Source organism: Drosophila suzukii, chromosome 3, assembly GCF_043229965.1.
Source record: "Drosophila suzukii chromosome 3, CBGP_Dsuzu_IsoJpt1.0, whole genome shotgun sequence".
In the NCBI taxonomy this organism is placed as follows: Eukaryota; Metazoa; Arthropoda; class Insecta; order Diptera; family Drosophilidae; genus Drosophila; species Drosophila suzukii.
Genome location: NC_092082.1, coordinates 20,051,393 through 20,070,360, shown reverse-complemented (window position 1 = coordinate 20,070,360; position 18,968 = coordinate 20,051,393). Strand labels below are relative to the sequence as shown.

The following is an 18,968-nucleotide window of genomic DNA, read 5'->3' as shown; positions in this document are numbered from 1 at the left end:
TCTTACATTTCAATCGATTTTGGTTTTTTTCAGCTCGAGTCACTTCTGGGTTTCGAATTTCATGAGGTTCAGTCGAACTTTTGCATTTTTCGGCAGCGGTAACAATTAAAACCAACTACCCATTGGAACAACGTTTAACGGTACATCTATATATATAGTACATCCTGAGCTGAACGTGTAATAAAAAGATAGCCAGCTGTGAAATTAAATTTTATTTCAAAGATAGCCGGCAAACAAATACTAATGGACGGAATTGGAAACAGGCAAATCTGCAACTGACAAGGGAGTAGAATACAATTGTTTCTGTCGACTGGCAATTTAATTGCCAAAAATATTTAGCATTCAATTTATATGAGAAGAATTGATTGGTCTTATTTACCCTTTCTATTTGTGCAAGTGCTTTAAATAATGAAAAGTTGAGTGCGATTTTTTGTTTATTTATTTGTGTTTGTTATTCTCTTATTTGTTCCTGATTGGTAAGCTTTTATTGGATTTGTTTTGTGTTTACAGTGTTCTGGATTTCCGAAGACTTTAGGTGTTGTGGGACTGATTAGAAAGGAAAACATAAATAAACTTCCGATTTCTTTAAATAAATAACTAAATGTAAAGTATGTATTACGTTATTTGTTATTATTTTTTTGTTTAATTTTGTGATTGGGTGTTGATAGCAAGTAGCTCCATTAGGTATATAGAAAATTTTACATATACCTACAAACTATTAAAAAGGTTTTAAAGTATTAAAAAGGGTGAGACAAAATTTATTTGAAATTTAAAAATGTACATTTTTATGACTTATGTTGTATTTTTTAATTCTTAGGTAAAGATACATGGTTTAAAGATAGTAATATTTTGGTTAGGTTATAAAAGGTGTGATATGTGAACATTGCTCATTGAACCATTTTTAAGTGGAATTTTGTAATTTATTGCATTTAAATATGAACGCTAATTCCCATTTAGTTTGCTTATGAAAAGATAAATATTTTTCATTTCATTTAACTTTATTAAAGGTTCGTCTCATTAAATTTTTTTTATTTAAGTATAAACAGTTTCTTTTAAATTGCTAAATTACAAAATTAATTCACAGGATGTAGCATTTACACTTTGCTCCTCTGGAGCTTTGTCCACCTATTCGAGCTCATTATCTTTTCCTGTTTGCTGATGCTCCTGTTTTACTCTGGAAAGTATCCTTTTTTCCTGTTTTACTCTGTTTGTTTTTGCGGGACACAGAGACAAAATGGCAGTTGCAGATAGACAATCGTGTGTGGGTTCAAAAAAAGGAAGTGAGCGAATGCATCGAGAGGGGTTTTCCTTTCGGAATGTTTTCCTTGTTTTGTCTGTGCATTTACGCTCGTTTTCCCTGCCACACATCCTTTTCACAGTCTTTTCATCCAGTTTTCCCCCTTTTACTAAATGGCGCGTTGGCCGAGAAGAGAGCAAAAGTGAATGGCGGTAATGCTCTTTAAGGCGCTTAATTGCTGCCAAATACTTGAAGAGTCTTCAATAGTACACTTCAAGAAAACTTAGTTTATTTTTGAAATTTCCTATATATATAACGCATTATTTATAATAATAAGACTTAATTTATTTAAGTAGTACACATATAATGATAGATTTTATTAATTAGTTTGCCATAGTGATATTTGTACACTATTTTGGAAACATATATCATAAGAATTTGTTTCATTTTTAAATTTAAATTTTATTTCCATTTTTGTTATACATCAAAAGTTTTACCATTGGTCTTACCAATCTATCTTACCTTAGGTATCTTATAAATACTTGTTTTAAAAAAAATTATTTATTTTAATATACCAAATATTTAAATTATTTGTAAAATAATATATGCCGTGAGATAAGTGGTTCGACTTAGTATCTATTTATATTTATTTTAATATACCAAATATTTGAATTATTTGTAATATAATAAATCCCGAGATTTAAGTGGTTCGACTTAGTATCTATTTAGTATCTGTTTAGGTACTTTTCTCAATGGGCATACCATTTCTTTTAGGCTTGTTTCTATGTGCAGACAGTGGAGTGCTTAACTCTTGATCCAAATACTTGGGGCACTTGAAGCTTGTGCGGCTCATAAATCTTTAGCCGCCGCCATTCAAATTGCTCAATTGATGGCGCTCAACAATGGCTGTCGATGCGATGCCGCTTTGGCCGAGGCCAAAGGATTTTCCCCATTTTTCCATTGTGCTTGACTGTCTGTTTGGCGGGGGAAATGGAGCGGGATACATAGGCGAAGAGTTCTACTCGCTGGAGCGTTAATAAGCCCGGCAATAACAGGAACAAAGTATACCCATGGCATGCAATCTATGCTGGTTGTCAGTCTTGTCTCAGAAAAATTGGCATGTAGGGGGTCAGATACAGCAGATTGAAGAGACCTTAAAAATTTGCTACATAAATCACATCACTTGGGTCGGGCAGATGGGTTTTTAAATATTTTTATATACTTAAAATTTCAACAAACATTCCAAACAATGAAGCTAAATCGCATATTCAAAAGAGATAATCAAATGGAAATTTTTTTTAAAGTGAATCCATTAAAATAATCGAATACGAAAAGATATTCATCTTACTAAAATTATTACCTTAATTAAAAAAATTAGTTATATATTATAATAACATTTTTATTTTAAAACGAAATTAATATTGTAGGCAATGTAAAAAATAAAATTAAACAATTATTTAAATAGATGACTATTAAAGAGTAACCAGAGTCGAGAAAGAGTTACCAGAAATGTCTTTAAAAATATTCCTCCTTCTGCTTTTCTATCAAATAAATTGAGTGAAGAAAAGCCAGTCAAGGAAACTGTTGGCCCACTCGATCCCTTTGTTTTGTAGTTTATGCCCCAGACAATTGCATTTCACTACGAACGGGATCGTGCTCCTTCACACAATGGCCTCTCCAAGAAGCCCCTCCATTGTATTAATAACTTGATGCCGCCTGAATTGAAGCAAATTTTCTAATCCTTCCTTGCAGCCCAGGATGGCAGAAATCAGAAGGAGTTCTCAGCCGCGACTGCAGCTATATATATTCCTGGGCCTGCTGGCATCGGTGTTTGCTTCATTACCGGAGGAACTCAGAGGAGCAGCAGGAGGTGAATCAAGGATGAATGTGCTAGGACTATCGCCGGGCCAAAGAGTCCTGGCTGCTGTGCCCGCTTCAGGTGAGTGTTAGTCGTTAGTCATCAGTGTTGCCAACATAGCTACCCTCTCAAGAAACTTTGTTTATGAAAGAAGAATCTAGTTAGGTTTTAAAATTAAGAAAAGCATTTAATGTACATAATGGAAGGTTTTCAATAATAATGATTATTTTAGTAATAACAAACTACATTTTTATTAGTTCTTGCCCTTCACTGGTTGCAAAAATTACCGCGAATCCAAAAAAAAGAGTTATCATCCATTTTGAGTCCCAAATAGTTAGTGAGAATTTTTGTAGACTTTTTGGCATGGTTTCCACCAAAACCAATAGCATATCTTTTACAATTGTATAATATATAAGAAAGCTTTTAACTTACAAAAGAATATTTCCAATCTCTGTAACACTGCGCATTTGTGTGACTCCATTCCACTCTTAGTTATCCAATTAGCTTTGTTTATCACGCATACGCACTGTGGTCTCCGCTGGAGTGTCAGGTGGAGTGGGATTTCTAGGGTGGGGAGCGGTAGGCCGAGTGGGAATGTCAACGCATTCTTAATTGGTATTTCGTTATCCACCTTCACTTAGTTGCGCCAGTTCACAATCTGCGCCTTTTTCCATTCCCATCCCTATTCCACAGAGAGCCCGAAAATAACTCAAGTGTCACTGGTTCTAAGCTCACCACGACTCTTCAAGAAGCTGGGAACTAAGCGACGTGGCTCGCAGAAGGGGTAACTAGGGGTTAAGATGGGTTTTTGGGGGCGGCAAAACAGTCAAGAGCAGCTGCAGCGCAACGTAGGCACTCAACCGAGCATGAATGCCACCGATGTGGCGACTCTGGCTAAGTAGGAAATGTAATATTTATAAAACTATATTTCTACAGTATAAATAGACAAGCCAACGTTTAGGAACGCCGCAAAAACCTCTCCAGTTTTAAAAGCTTTCCAAAAGCATGCTATGGTACATGCCGTATTTATTTGTTGCATACTTTTATACAGCTTACTAAATGATTTTAAAACTCTCGAGGTTTTTATGTCATCAATAATCACATACATCGTATACGATTGATTCCTTTTGGTTGTCCCTTGTAGCCAGTCAGCTCTGTAGCTTTATCACTCGCTGAGCGTTTTGTGAGAGACTATTATCCCACTTCTTCTTCTCTATTTTCTCGTCATGCCCCTATTTTCTTCTTTTTTCCGCTGCTGCTAGTCGACAATCGCTATATCCGCTTGTTGCCTGTTCCAGTTCCCTTTAGACCTCACATAGCCCCCATTCCTGGCCCGCGTGCTATATTCCCTGCTGCACCATCGTACCATCATATCGCCCCCAGCGGATCCTTACCGCCCATAGCGTTTCCGTTGCAGAAAGCGTTGCAAGCGGAATTTGATGTCGCTGGTGTCATTTGTCACGCGTTGTCGCTGCCGTCGTTTGTTTGTTTACCGATGCGTTGCTCCATGTTGCTGGTGCTGTTGTTGCTCGTCTTGGGTTGTCAACTCAAATGCACAGGCATACACTCTCAGAAATATAATCCACATCATTAATTAATTCTATAAATTTAGGGACAAATCTAACTGGCATATTAGTTTACAACATTTTGGAGCTTGTACCTATTTTGGACTTTCTTTATGTTGCATGGTCACACTGCGTATGTTTCATGAAATCCCTACTTCTTATAGCATGGTAACACTTCGAATATGTAACAATTTAAATATAAATTAAATACAAATGATATTTTATTCAAGCAAATTAGATAAAATAACCAAAATTAAACTTAATATTTATTGTACTTTACTCGTAATAAATTTCCATAAATATTTTTGGGACCATTTATTGGTTGAATTTATCATACCAAAGTAATGTTATGTTTTTATTGCCTTGTCATGCATCTGCCCTTTTAAAACGTAGCCAAAAATATGACGTTTATTTGAATATTCACTGATTTGTAAGTGGTGTTAAATTTCTTAGGGGCTTTATGACTGTGTACTTTTTAGTTTTTCACTGCATGAGCGTGTGCTATTGCAAGTTTATTCTTGGCATCATTAAGCGCCGACGACAACACTTAACACATATTGTTGCCATCCGCTGGCCGTGCTCCTCCTTGACACCGTCGGCTCGACCTCTTCCCTTTTCCGCTGCCACTCCGCACAATTGAGGATAAGTAGTGCCAAATGCCGGGGCAGCCATTAAAATGCAAATTTCTAGTGGTCACGTGATGATGCTGCAGTTCAACTTGGCCCACATAAACACACAGCGAAAACAAACAGGCCGCGAACAACCGACTGACACTAACTCAACAGCAGCCACTGCATCATCGGCGACTTTCGCTTTTGAAAAACCAAATAAGAAAAAAACGAAAATGGTTGCCCTCACTTTGTTCTGGCCTTTCCTCTTTCATTTTCCCATTTCGCCGCTTTCCTTTTGGCCATCTGACATTTTGGGTCAGTTGTCGCATTTGTTTTCCGTCCGCTGTTTTGTTTTTTCCCTCTGCTTTTCGGCAAACTTCAGACTTTAAAATGTGTGATTTATTGCCGAGATGCAGAAGCAAAGTTTTTTTGCGGTGCGTTAAACATGGCGTATGATTAACGTCAACGCGGCGTATGCGTAACGCGCATTTCTGTGGAAAATGGCAGCAGCACTTAGCGACAGCTCAAAGTTGCGGAAAAAACGGAACGAAACGAAACGAAAAGTTCTTGGCAAAAGCGATTCTGAACTGCAGTGGGAAATTAGTTTCGAGTGACAAGCGCATAATTCGTACACAAGTTAATTAAATAAGTTTGCAATCGCAAAGCGAACGGAGGTGAAAAACGATTTCAAAATTAATCTCAAGGATAAAATGGAGTGATAAGTTTATAAAGGCGGTCTTGAGGTCATAAATTTATAAAAGCCAAAGTGGTTAAAAAGTTTTAAAACTTAACTAAGAATTGGAATGGAATCCAACGACTCTTTATTATTAAGAGAATTAGACTGGAAAAAAAATTAAAAAATAAAACTATTCAAGGATTTTGCTAATATAAACCATTAATCTAATTCTTTTACCCTCTTAAATTATTTTCTAAAGCTGCATTATTTGTATTAACCCATTGAAACGGAAATTAGAGAGTCATTCAAAGCTAAATGGGATTACCTCCATAAAAAAGAACCCCTTTTAAGCGCTTTTGTCAATCACCGGCCTTTTCCTTCGTTCTCCCAGGTGATTGCTAAACAATTTGATTTTGTTCGTTTGGCTTGATGATTGAACAGAAGAACTGTTCTGGCAAATGTTGAATTGATTGCCAGCTGCCAACGACATAATGCCTTTCGAGACCCAAAAATTGTCTAATGACTGCAATTCGAGACGCTTATCAAAGATTCATGTGCGCATTCAGCAATCACCTGGAGAGCGGATCGCATTTCCCCCGTCCACTTTTCCCATTTCCTTTGCCATTTTCTTGTTTTCTGTGGCGATTGCACTTAACTGACAGTAAGTAGCTAGTTGAACTCAAACAAAATGCTTAGCGAACAATCTGAGAACAAAACAGGACTCGAGGAGGCTTCAGATACTCGAGTACTTTGGGGTTTTTCGGATGAAGGCTGGGCGTTGTGGAGTGTTTTAAAATTAAATTTCTTGCTTATTACACTGTAAGAAAAATGGATATATTATAGTTACTAACATAGTCGTATTGTCTTAAAAATAAAAACAAATAATACTTATAATATATTTCTTATATTACTTTGGTTGGGCTTAAACAAAATGTTCACAATGAGAGGATAAGTAATTTTTTGATTGATCACTAAAAGGAATAATATCTTAATAGAAGAGAGTGTCAGGATCTTGATTGAAAAATAGAAAGCTTTTTTTCTTAAAAGCTAAGTTTAATGGTGATACAAAAAATGTTATATTATATCCTAACCAAGCCTAATAAATTTAAAATATTTTAAACGTATATGATAAGCGGTTCTTTAAGTCGACTTAATTATTTTACAGAATATTTAATATTTAAAGTCTTTCAGGTGCTTAGTCCTCTAAGTTGGAATGTTATTTTTAAAGTAGATAGATTTTTTAGTGATTATTCACAGTGATCTACTTTTTTCTTGTGATTGCAGGACGCACGAATTTTTTCCTGTACCAATTAGCCTTGGCCATAAATTCAGCCGCCGGCCTGGAATCGCCGACGCTGCAGGAAGTGGAGGTGGTCGATGTGGTGGAGAACCAGGAGCAGTTCCTGCCGGGGAACCCGGATCCCAACTGGCTGGCCGCCATGGCCAATGAGTTTCAGGTGAGCAGCCTTTAAGCCTGGGTCCCGAAATCGGTAAGCCAGATAACTCCTGCCAACATAAATCACTCTGTTGTTGCTGCTTAACTTTTTCGATGGTTCTATTTTTTTTTTAACTTTACCCCGGATATCTGTCAGAGCCTGTCTGCATTTTTGGTGGAGGGGTGTGTTTTCGGGGGAGTTGTGTAGAATTTGAAGGAGCTTCTCTAGAGGCACGTGACCGCATGGTGGTCACGCTCCAGTGCCGACGGATTTCATTTACAGCCAGCAGGCACGCCACGTCGCCTCGCTGGATTGAAAACAATCAGGCAGCGGCTAAAGATTTATCAGTGCCTTCAACTGCCATCGAACCGAAGGGCAATAACCGATTAAGCCCCGAACCAAGTATATCATTCCGCTTGGGTTTACACCCACTCCAAGTAATAGCTGGAGATTATACATCTTGACGGGCAGTGAAATTTCAATTTTGTAAATGATTTGTACGGTTACTAATGACTTTTGGTTTTTCAAATGTCAGGATAAGGTGATTGAGTAAGGTTGTGGAAGGTTTACATAAGTTAAATAATCTTGTAATCTAATGGTACTTGTTTTATAATGTTTAAATGACTGAAATTTAGAAAACACATTGCAGTCTTACAAACAATAACATTCATAATAATTATTATTTAATTTTTTGATATACTCAAAATAGTTTAAAAAAATACTTAGAATGTAATAACATTAAAAAGACTAAATTAAAAAAATAAATGGTTACTTAGTAAAGGCGTTAAAAGACCATTTATTTTAAAAATTAAAAAAGGTTCCTTCATGTATTTTTTTAAGGCCCTAACAAATAGGTTTTTTTTATGACGGTTTTGTACACGTAACAATTAGTAATGTTTTGTGATTTTGTAATCCAAAAAGATTTGTTCTCATCACAAATTGTATTTTATAATAATTGTGTTCCTATTGATTGCCATGTAACCCCTAGAAATAGATTTAAATTTTGTGGGAACCATTTTTAATTTCAAAACTCCATCAGCTAACTTCCTTGTTGATTTTTCCCAAAAATATCCATTGCTAGAAGGATACTTCGTTGGACTTCTATTGCAGCAGTTTGATTGAAAATGCACATTTTGCCTTAATAATCACATCATCAACTTCTCCAAAATTGCCTCAAAGCCAAACCAATTTCACTGGCCGAGATTGCAGCTAAGGCCGAAAAAAGCCTGGATTAAGGCATGCATCGAAAGTTTCTCATTAGCACTTGCATAAAGAGATGGTATCTCTTGCAACGGATGACCACAATCTATGCACTGGCTTTCTATGCTCTATGCTCGTCCCCAGCATATTTTTCGAGGGTTTTTGGCCAAAAATTTAAATATCTACTTTGCCGCCCCCAGGGAACTTGGTCTTGAGAGTCGATTTTTGTTACCCCCCCATCTCCCGAAATATTCCGTATTGCATTTTTGCAATGATGTTCCTGGTGTGGCTTCTGTCTTGGCTGGTTGGCTCGCTGTGAGACATCTGCTTTCAATTTCGCAGATTGTCTCGCACAAATAAATGCAAATTTTATGCAAAACAAACGACACTGATAGTGGGAGATATATGGTTTGGAGCTGGAGGGCAAGGGAGTTTGTTTAGGTTTTATTTAGTTGGTACTGATAAGTGCCTTGCTTGGTACTTAAATATTTCATATTGATGAGGAACAACCACATGATGGTGTTGCAGCTCCATTTTTGCAAGAATTTTTGTATAGGTTAAGTTATTTTTTATCGCATTAGCTTGTTTGTTTATTTTATTTCTTGGAAACCTAAAATTCTTGATAAAATAAACTTTTGATAGCTTATGACCTTAACTATTTAAATTATTCATTAGTTTTAAAATTTATCTAGACTCTCTTAAAATGTTGTTCTTAAAATAGGACAGTTCAGTACTTTAATTGCTTGCAGCTTAAGGTTTATTTAAACAACAAATTGCATCGCTTTAGTAAACTGTTTATTTATTTTATGAATCTTATTGAATATAACCTTTGCTGCTTATAATATGTTATTAACATAATATTACTAGAATATTAAACTGCTCCCTTTAAGTTAAATCCTGAACCGTGAAAGAATCTCCTTTGTATTTTCAATTTTATTCGGGCATCTAACACCCAAAGCTTTAGATTCAGTGAATATACGAATCAAAGACTTCTTTATTCCTGGCCAAGCCGGGATTCACTTGGATACTTCTGTGTAGCCAAAACCGCTGCTCATTAGGCTGTTGGCAGCCCAACCAATTCGACTGCAACCATCGCCCTCTATTTTTTTTTCAGGACGAGTACAAAAAAATAACAAGGAAAATGTCCACTGGGGATTACTTTGCTTAATTCAACTGCAAATGAAAATTGTTTGTTCTGTAAATTCAATCTCTTGGTGTCTTGTTGACGTTGTCATTACGCCGATGTCTGGCTCAGCTGTTTGTCGGAGGCCCAGGGCCTTCACTTGGCACCTCCGCAACCTCCCAACCTCTCCAGCCACCTATCTTCACCATTTCCAGTGAGTTCATCAAAGCGTAATCTGCACAAAATGGCGTCACTTCCTCAGTCGGGGGCTCTCCAAGGAAAAAACAACAAGCAAATGGCCGGGAACTTTAAGGCTAACTATGCGGGGGACTCTCTAAGCATCCGAAGAGCCCCCGAAAATCCCCCTGCTCGCCTAATGGAGTCATAATTCTTCAGCTCGTTAGCAATACATGCAACGTAAATATGCTTGCGCCGAAAAGTATGCCAGGCATTTCTTTTCGTCCTTTCCACGTTTTTAAGGGCCATACCCTGCAGGCATCCTGATCGGTTGTACTATGGTTGGGGACTGGGTTGTAACAGCCAGCGGGTCATCGTATTGGAGATTAATTGATTTTCAAGGGGTGTTAAGGAGGGCGTTATGGTGGCAGAAGAAGGGGAGTATTAAATGTATAAATAGAAATAAGGAAAATCTTTAAAGATGAGAAGGGGTTTTTTAGGTTACTAGCAAATTCCCATTTTATTTTTAAATTCACGTCGTATATCGTAAATTACTTCGTGTACATTTTTGGATCAATGGAAAGTTCACTTAAATACCGTTTGAATGATATAAGACTTTTCTTAACCCATTCAGTTCTTATTGAAAATGCCTAATTTTTTTGAAAATCTACATTTTAAACTTGTATTCCACGTCTGGAAAACTAAACTTTTTTGATGCTAAAAGTTTCTCTAAGCAAAACTAATAGTAACTGCAAACATTTTTTTTATAAAATCGTTTTGTTTTCATTTCTTGATACCCCGTTTAAGGTAAACTGTTTTTTTGAATCCATATATTATTAGTAATTTTATTTATAATATTTATTTTTATTATTATTGTTTAATTTATATATACATAAGAATTTATTTTTTAGTTTAATGACCTATTTAAATATTTGCCTTACCAAAAATACTTACATTGCATTATTAAATATTTATAATACTTTACAAATTTATCAAGGTTAAAGTCAAATACACTTTTAGTGTTGGTTGTTGTAAATCTTAAAATGTACAAATCATGTGTTATTACAATGTTTTCTAAACTTTAAAAATACGTACTATATGAATGTTTAAGAAATTGGGATATTTTAAGTAAAGTGGTTCAAATATTTTGTGTCAGTATATTTTTGTATTTATAATTCCTAATTGGCTTATGATGCATTAATAGGTTGAATGATTTAATGGCTTGGACTTTGGATTTTACTGCTCAATCATCTAATTTTTCTGGCTTATATTTACTATTAACCTAAAGGGTATCCTTTGGCTTCCAATTCTTAGAATCCACCTCCATCAATTTGTTTTCCATATTCCTTTAGGCGACTTCCCCTTCGCATCTCTTTCTGCAGTGGTGTGTGTGTCTGTGTTTGTGTGCTCTCCTTGGTGTGTGTGTGGGCGTTTGTCGGTGTTAAACCTTTTCGCCTTTCGGGAAGCCGTGGGCGGTGGGCGGTGGGCGTGAGCCAACAGAACAGCCGCCTTGGCAGTGGCCGCTGGGCTGACAAGTTGCTTAATTGAAAAGTGTTTTGTTTGGTATGCCTAAAGGCAAGGCCATACTATACTTCCATATACTCGTGCACTGAAAAAACTTACTCAATAGTAGTTATAGTTTTAACATTTAAAAAGGTCATTTAATGGCACTTCTTACAATAAAATTCATAAGATTGTATTTTGTTTTATAAATTTTTATTTATTTAATAAAGAATTATTTTTTAATTTGTTGAAGACCTAATTATTTAAGACTTCGTAAAATGTATGATGATAAAATATTCTAAAATGATTTATTAAAATTAAAATTAAAATGTATGATGATTAAATATTCTAAAATAATTTATTATTTGAAGCCCAATCAACTTATTTTAAAATTTGCCAATATATTAAAAAAACAAGGAAGAACGCTATAGTCGAGTACCTCGACTATCAGATACCCGTTACTCAGCTATATGGAGATATGCAAGCAGCAAAGCGAGATTAAAATGCGCCACCTACCGGCGGTATACAGATTTAAGCGTTATGGGCGTTAGAGTGGGCGTGGCAAATTTTTTTTTGGATCAATCGATAGGTATCGACGAGACCAATACATTTCAGTTAAAATTTTTTATCTAGCATGAAAATTGTGGGCGTCACAGGTTTTCGCGGTTTGTGGGCGTTAAAGTGGGCGTGGCAAACTTTTTTTGGGTCAATCGATAGGTATTGATGAGAACAACACATTTCAGTTAAAATTTTTATTCTAGCATCAAAATTGTAGGAGCCACAGTTTCGGGCGGTTTGTGGGCGTTAGAGTGGGCGTGGCACTGTGCCGAAACAAACTTGCGCTGCGTAAGAAGCTCAGGAATCTGCACGCCAAATCTCAATAGCCTAGCTCCCATAGTTTCCGAGATCTCAGCGTTCATCCGGACGGACAGACAGACGGACAGACGGACAGACGGACAGACGGACAGACGGACAGACGGACATGGCTAGATCGACTCGGCTAGTGATCCTGATCAAGAATATATATACTTTGTGGGGTCGGAAACGCTTCCTTCTGCCTGTTACATACTTTCCGACGAATCTAGTGTACCCTTTTACTCTACGAGTAACGGGTATAATAATAATATATACCTAGGAATTTTTTTAATAATTATAAATAATAAGAAATAATAACAATTAAGTTGTGGTCCTATGATGACCCTATTATTTATATTGTAAAAAGCTACAAAAAGATACATCCTAAAAATACTGTGTTTTTAGTTATTTTTCAAACATTTTCCCAATTTTATTGGTATACCTTAAACTTATAAGGTGTATTTTTCCAAGTGCTTTCTAGCTTTCAGGACCTTTTGCCCCAACTGCTGATTTGGCAACTTTTACGTTCAATAATTTGCTGCTTATTTATGCTCTTGCTTTAAACCCGCCTAAAAAAACGAACAAAGGACTTCCGCTTTTTCTCCCCAGAGATCCCTCAAGGATTCTGTGATTACGCATGGGGTGGAGAAAAACTGCCGCATATTTATCACTTTTCCTACTTTTTATTGCTTCCTCTTTGCAATGTCGCCTCCTTTCTCGTCATAAATAATTATGTTGTTTTAGAATCTCAATTTTTTTGCGGTCTCCTCGCTTTTAGACGAGATAAATTGTGGCAATAATTATGGCACATTTTTCACAGCCACATTTTTCAACGACTCTCAGCACGAATTCGTTGACAGTTTTCGTAATTAAGTCGACATGGTGACTTAATGACGCTGCCACGCCCCCTCGTATGATAACTCGGCACTTATGTTTATGGGTTTTATGTATTTTTAATTAACTTTGATGTTGATTCGGCAAAAGCTTCCCAGTCAAATTAACTTAATCAAAAGCAACACTCAACTTTGTCTGGAGCAGCCCCAAGGACTCTCCGTTTATAGTCTGTGTTTTTGGACCAGCTCGGACTTTTGTGTCTCAAGTGTTTGTCTGTCTAATTGGTAAATTTAATTAGTCGGCCACCGGTCACCTGTTTGTGTTTGGGTTCCTTCTGGCTGCAGTGTGAAATTCCATTTTCTGCTCAAATTTAATAAGCACGCTCCCAGATTTCGGCTAGCTGGCTAAAATTTATAGACTGCTGCTCCTGCGGCAACGCTGCCTTTCGTCCTTCGTCCTTCGTACTTCGCAAACGGAACTTTAGTTTACCTTTCGCTTTAACTCTGACGTTAACGGAAATGCAACACTCTCGGCCGGTGTGCCACGCCCCGATTTGGCGCCCCCAGCCCCCAAGTCAACTGAGGCCATTCAAAGGGGTTCGTTACCAAAGTTTCAGATGTAAAGTTTTTATTATGGGATTAGGATAAGTTTAGAATTCCAAAATGTTTACTTTTTAAATGAATTTCTACGAATATAAAGATTTCTACCTCAAAGAGACCTAAAATCCAACATAATTTAATTTTTCTACAATTAACACCTTACTAAACTAGGTGTTGAAACTATTTTTAAGCTTAAATAAAATGTTTATATACACGTACAGCTGTTGTAGCTATTTCTATAATTAATACAGAATTCAAACGAGTAAAGCTATAGCTTCAAGATTTTTACCAAATATTCTTTATGTTGTAGTAATTTGTGCCAAGAATGGGCATTTGACTTAAATGACTACAGAAAGATCCAAAAAATCCAATTGTTTTTTTATCCTTAATATGAAAGTACAATTTTTGGTTTAGTTTATAAATGCAAAAGGGTGCTTACATTTATAATTGAATGATGTTTGGAACATTTTTTTTACATTACATTACATTACATTATTGGAACTAAAAATATTTTATAGGTACTTGTATTTATATTAACTTCTCATATATTTTTTCCTTGCTTATATAACGAAACCTTTATTTGTTACATCATCTAGGTAAACTTTTCGAGCGACCCCCTTTCGCCATAAAATATATAACATGGCTAAACTGCTTTGGCGCTGTTTACTGCAGTTTTCAATTAAGTTGCCAATGTCCCTGTGCCGACAATTTCCCTGTTCCTCAAACTGCAACTCATCCAGGTAGCTGCTTCCCTTTTTAATTAGTTGACAAACTTGCACATTTTTATCGCCGCTTGTACGTTGTACCTTTGCCAACTCGCCCCTGTTTGCACATCCCCCTTTCGGACGTCACTTCCTTATTAATTTCATTTTGCACTTGTAATTGCCACTATATATATCGCATCGCATCGCTCATACGCAGCGTTGCACCGGAAATTAATTTCCGAGCGCCTTCGCAAGGAAGGGAAGAACAAGAAAATCGGACTGTCGGGCTGATTCCTTAACAATGTCATGACCTGCAGGATCATAAAGTAGGAGATAGGAAAGCTAAACAGGGAAAAAATTATTATTAAATTGGGAATTGTTGTTTCAAGGGAGTTTGAATATATAGATCTAGTTGGGTAAATGTTATTTATAGTAGGTATTTAAAAATGATAATACATTTTTATTGGTATTATTATTATCAATTTAAGAATTGTTGTTCTAATGAATATATAGAAATATATATTGCTTGGTACTTAAATATAATAAAAATAAATTATATAATATCTTATAGGCTAGATTGTTATTTACAAAAATTATTATTTAAATAATTTTTAATTTTTTCTGCTTTAGAAGTTTTCTTTTGACTTAAATATCACACAATAGAGATACATTTTGAGTCTTTTATATTAAAGTTGCGCTATAATATAGCTGATTTATAATTTAATAATATAATAAGTTTGTTCCTCTGTGTACTTGTCTATGGATTTATCCAATAGACAATCAAAATTTGTTCCCTCCACTTGCAGTTGTGAACGGAAAGCTGTAATAATAATCTGGCTGTCTTTGATTTCAGAGTGTGCCGGTGTATGAGACTTTTCCGGCGGATTTGCAGAACTGGCTGATGGATGGCTATGGAATCAGTGCCACGGATGTCTACCACAGCTTTAGAAGGGCAGGACTTGGCCGAAGGAGGAATAATCGAACCCAACTGATCTGCACTGCCGATGGCCAGTGCTACGAGGTCAACAAAATAGTCACCGCCTGCTGTCCATTTTGAGCACCCAATAAAAGCATTGAAAACAATCGAAAGGAAATCATAAATTTAAGGCACACACACAGGACAGAATCGAATCGATTGGCAGCGAGTTCCGGCATTGTCCGCAATGAGACCATTAAATACCGACGCTCCTGTGGCCGACCACGTGGTCACTGGTCAGTCGATGGTGCATCTGTTGGCCAGATTGGGGAATGGGGGCCGTAATCGAAAACGGAAGCTGCCAACTGCATTGACCCCTCTGTCCGTTAAGCTTTTTTTGTGGACCGAGCAGTTCAGTTAACTAACCGAGATTTTCAGCCATGCGTGCAGGTTCATTACTCAAGTTTTTTTCGGCTTTTAAAAAATATCGGATTTCCATGGGTTGCCGAAAAGGAAATATTAATAGGCAATATGATGACTTTATGGGTGTTTTGATGGGTCACTTAGAAGATGAGATGTTCAGGTAAATGTTGGTATACAAAAATAAAATTCTTTTTATTCTGTTTCTGTGTGTGATTTATTATTTAATTTTTAGTGAAATAGCAGTAAAAAAGGTTAGACAGCAGTAATTGAAGTCTCCCGAGATATTTAAATATAACAATTTTTTTAAATGTTTGGTAATCGTAGGCTTTTGTATTACATGTTAGAAGAATGTTTTATAACCCTGAATACAGAAGGAAAGTAAAGTGGAAGATAGGGCTTTTGTTTCTTTCAAAAAGTATTGCTAAATGTGATATTGTATACTACAAAATACTGGTAAAATCTTCGAAAATATAACAAAATAAAATATTTTAAAGCTTGATTAGTAATATATTTTGTTAGTTTAGAGGTAACATTGATATTGAAATCTAAGAAACATTCCTTAAAGAATTTTAATTAAGTCCTTTAAGGGAAAAACAAATTATTTAAAAAGTAATTAGGATATTTGCAAGTCGACTGTTGCGAAAATGGATCCCCTCCTTTGGGGCTTTGAGCTCTTTATGCGTGTCTGCAATCAGCGACAACGAATGTTTCCATGTACCGAGCGCGTGCCAAAACAAAAGTAAGGGAAAAACGCAACAACAAAAGCCGGAAAAGCGGCGACAACAACAACGACGGCTGCATCAGGAGGGAAAATCAACATGCAACAGCGAAAACGAGCAGCAGCAACAAATGTCAGTTATTTTCATGTTGCTTTTGCCCTCGCCACCCCATTTTTATACTTTATTTTTTTCGCATTTTGTGTGCGATAGAGCTCTTTTTTTGCATACCCATCGTCTCGCAATTGTTTCGCTGGTAAACAATGTGATTTTCAGCGTGAAATTTCATTCAATCGGCCAGGGTAGAGGCTATATGGCTATAACCCCCTGTTAGCCACACCTCAGTTGCCCAACTCATTCGACGGCCATTGGTGGGCAATTTGTGTGTGCGAAACAGTGTATGGCCCCAAAAAATATGTCGAAAAGTTTTTTGTTTTAATACAACCTTTTTCATTGCATTTTTCAGCCAGGGAAGCGCTTTTTATATTTTGTTCGAGGATTTGCTGCCTTTTTCTGGGTAAAATTGCTTTTAATTGATCAAATTGTTTAAATATACGGCATGCATATATGCAAATATTTGTATTCTACGTTTTTTTTCGGCGCTTTGTGTTTTTTGTGTTTCAATTAAAGTTGTAATATTTATGTTTAGGTGCCAACGACATCAGAACACGAAATACCATGTTTACTGCAGCATATACAAATGACGTTTTAATTCAATTTTACAGATAATCACTTAATTTGTTTAATTTTGTTAGTATCGTTAAAATATTTACCTGGTATACGCAAATTTAAAACAAAAGGTATGCATTTAGACATTATTACATAAAGTATAAAAAGGGAAGTGAACTTTTATTAAACCAATATTATTAAATTTAAAAGGACTCCACCATTTATTTCTTTTTGATGCTTGCCATCGAATTCATTGTACCATTTGTTTATGTTATGATTTTTCATCCACTTGGCAAAAAAAAAATCAGGAAGAGTTGAAAAATAAATGTATGTATGCATTCTGGGAGTTTATTTTTCGATAAAGCGAAAATCGCATGCATAAAAAATTGTCCAGCTTTTATATAACAGCAGTGATTACGTAAAGTTCTTAATTGCTCTCAAACCAAAAAATTAATGTATGCAGACATTTAATAAACGACAAGCTGAGTAAACTACTTTTACATATATATCAAAAGCCGTTTTGAAAACTACTTAGATAGACTTCGTGACTGCTTTCGACTTCGTAAACTGCGAAGCTTATTGCGAGGCTCAATGTGAGTCTCATTTTGATGATCATTGGGAGGCTCATTGTGAGGATCTTTGCCTGGCTAATTGCGAGGCCCATTGCAAGGCTCATTGCGAGGGTCCGTGTGAGGCTCATTGGGTGGCTTATTGCGAGGCTCATTGTGAGGCTCATTGCGATGCTTACTGAGAGGATCTTTACCTGGTTAATTGCGAGGCCCATTGCAAGGCTCATTGCGAGGGCCTTCGGGAGGATCATTTCGAGGGAACTTGCTAGGTCATTGTGAGGCTTATTGCGAGGGTCATTGCGAGGTTTACAGTAAGGGTCATTGCCAGGCTTATTGCCAGGCCAGAGGGACATGGCTAGGGTAACTCTGCAAATTATCCTGACCAAGAACTTATAGGTATACTCTAGTTACTATACGAGTAACGCGTACAAAAATAAGGTATGGCTTTAATTGTAAGGCATTAAATACTTGAATTATTTAAACTTTAAAGTCACATTACGTAAACCTTTTTTATACCTAATGGGCAGTGCATACAACTCTCTAGTTTGTAGGTCATTGGAGTATAAATTCCATCTCCAATGCCTTTGCAGCTCTTTATTTAAACACTGTTGCAATTTAATTAAAGACCCATACCGACTCAAATGAAATACATAAATAAGTGAGCAGACAGACACCACCGAAAATATTCGCGAGCATAAATGCCAGCGATTTTCTGGCATTCATTTGCAGCTCCCGCGACCCCAACTTCCCTTGGTTTTAAAACTTAGCAGGAGGCGCTGCCGGGAAAATGTTGGCTTAAAAGTGATTTTAGTCCTCCCATCTCATGCCCTGCCATTAAGGCAATCTGTCTGAGTGCCCCTACCACCTACAGAGCCTTCGTATAACTGCTCACACATAGCGATATGCATATAGGTAATGCATGTAAACGATATTGCTTCACTCAACTGTCAGAGGGCATTAAATAATATTTTACGCTGGAGAGGCGGTGGGCGTCATCATCGTGGCCTGTGACATTTCTGACTGCAGGCTGGGAATCCCAAAAAAGCCGCACCATGGCAACTTTACTGAATGGCAGACCGACAGACAAGCAGACATAGATGTCATGTTCAGAATTATGTAACACGAGGGTATTTAATTTTTTAAGCAAACTAAAATTCCCTTCCAGCTTTTGGCAACCTCTGCATTCAGCATTAAGCATGTGCATAAATAGTTGCATACTTTGTGGCGCTTTGGCTGCACCTCTTCAGGGGTTTGATTACATCTGGCAGCCTAGACCCAGTTTCGGATTTGTAATGTA

At 36.6% G+C, this 18,968-nt stretch overlaps 1 protein-coding gene across 1 annotated transcript; it reads left to right on the top strand.

Annotated features, from left to right (window-relative positions):
* The first annotated feature begins 8 nt into the window (after positions 1–8).
* On the top strand, positions 9–15,461 carry LOC108020863 (uncharacterized). The gene is made up of 4 exons (XM_036815873.3): positions 9–140; positions 2,990–3,176; positions 7,232–7,404; positions 15,232–15,461. The coding sequence occupies exons 2-4, from the start codon at positions 2,996–2,998 to the stop codon at positions 15,433–15,435; spliced, it is 558 nt and encodes a 185-aa protein (XP_036671768.3). The 5' UTR covers positions 9–140; positions 2,990–2,995; the 3' UTR covers positions 15,436–15,461.
* The last annotated feature ends 3,507 nt before the right edge of the window (positions 15,462–18,968 follow it).

Coding starts and splice junctions, on each gene's coding strand:
- LOC108020863 (XM_036815873.3), top strand. CDS start 2,996: ATGGCAGAAATCAGAAGGAGTTCTCAGCCGCGACTGCAGCTATATATA. Junction 3,177..7,231: donor GGCTGCTGTGCCCGCTTCAG/GTGAGTGTTAGT, acceptor TTGTGATTGCAG/GACGCACGAATTTTTTCCTG. Junction 7,405..15,231: donor CCATGGCCAATGAGTTTCAG/GTGAGCAGCCTT, acceptor CTTTGATTTCAG/AGTGTGCCGGTGTATGAGAC.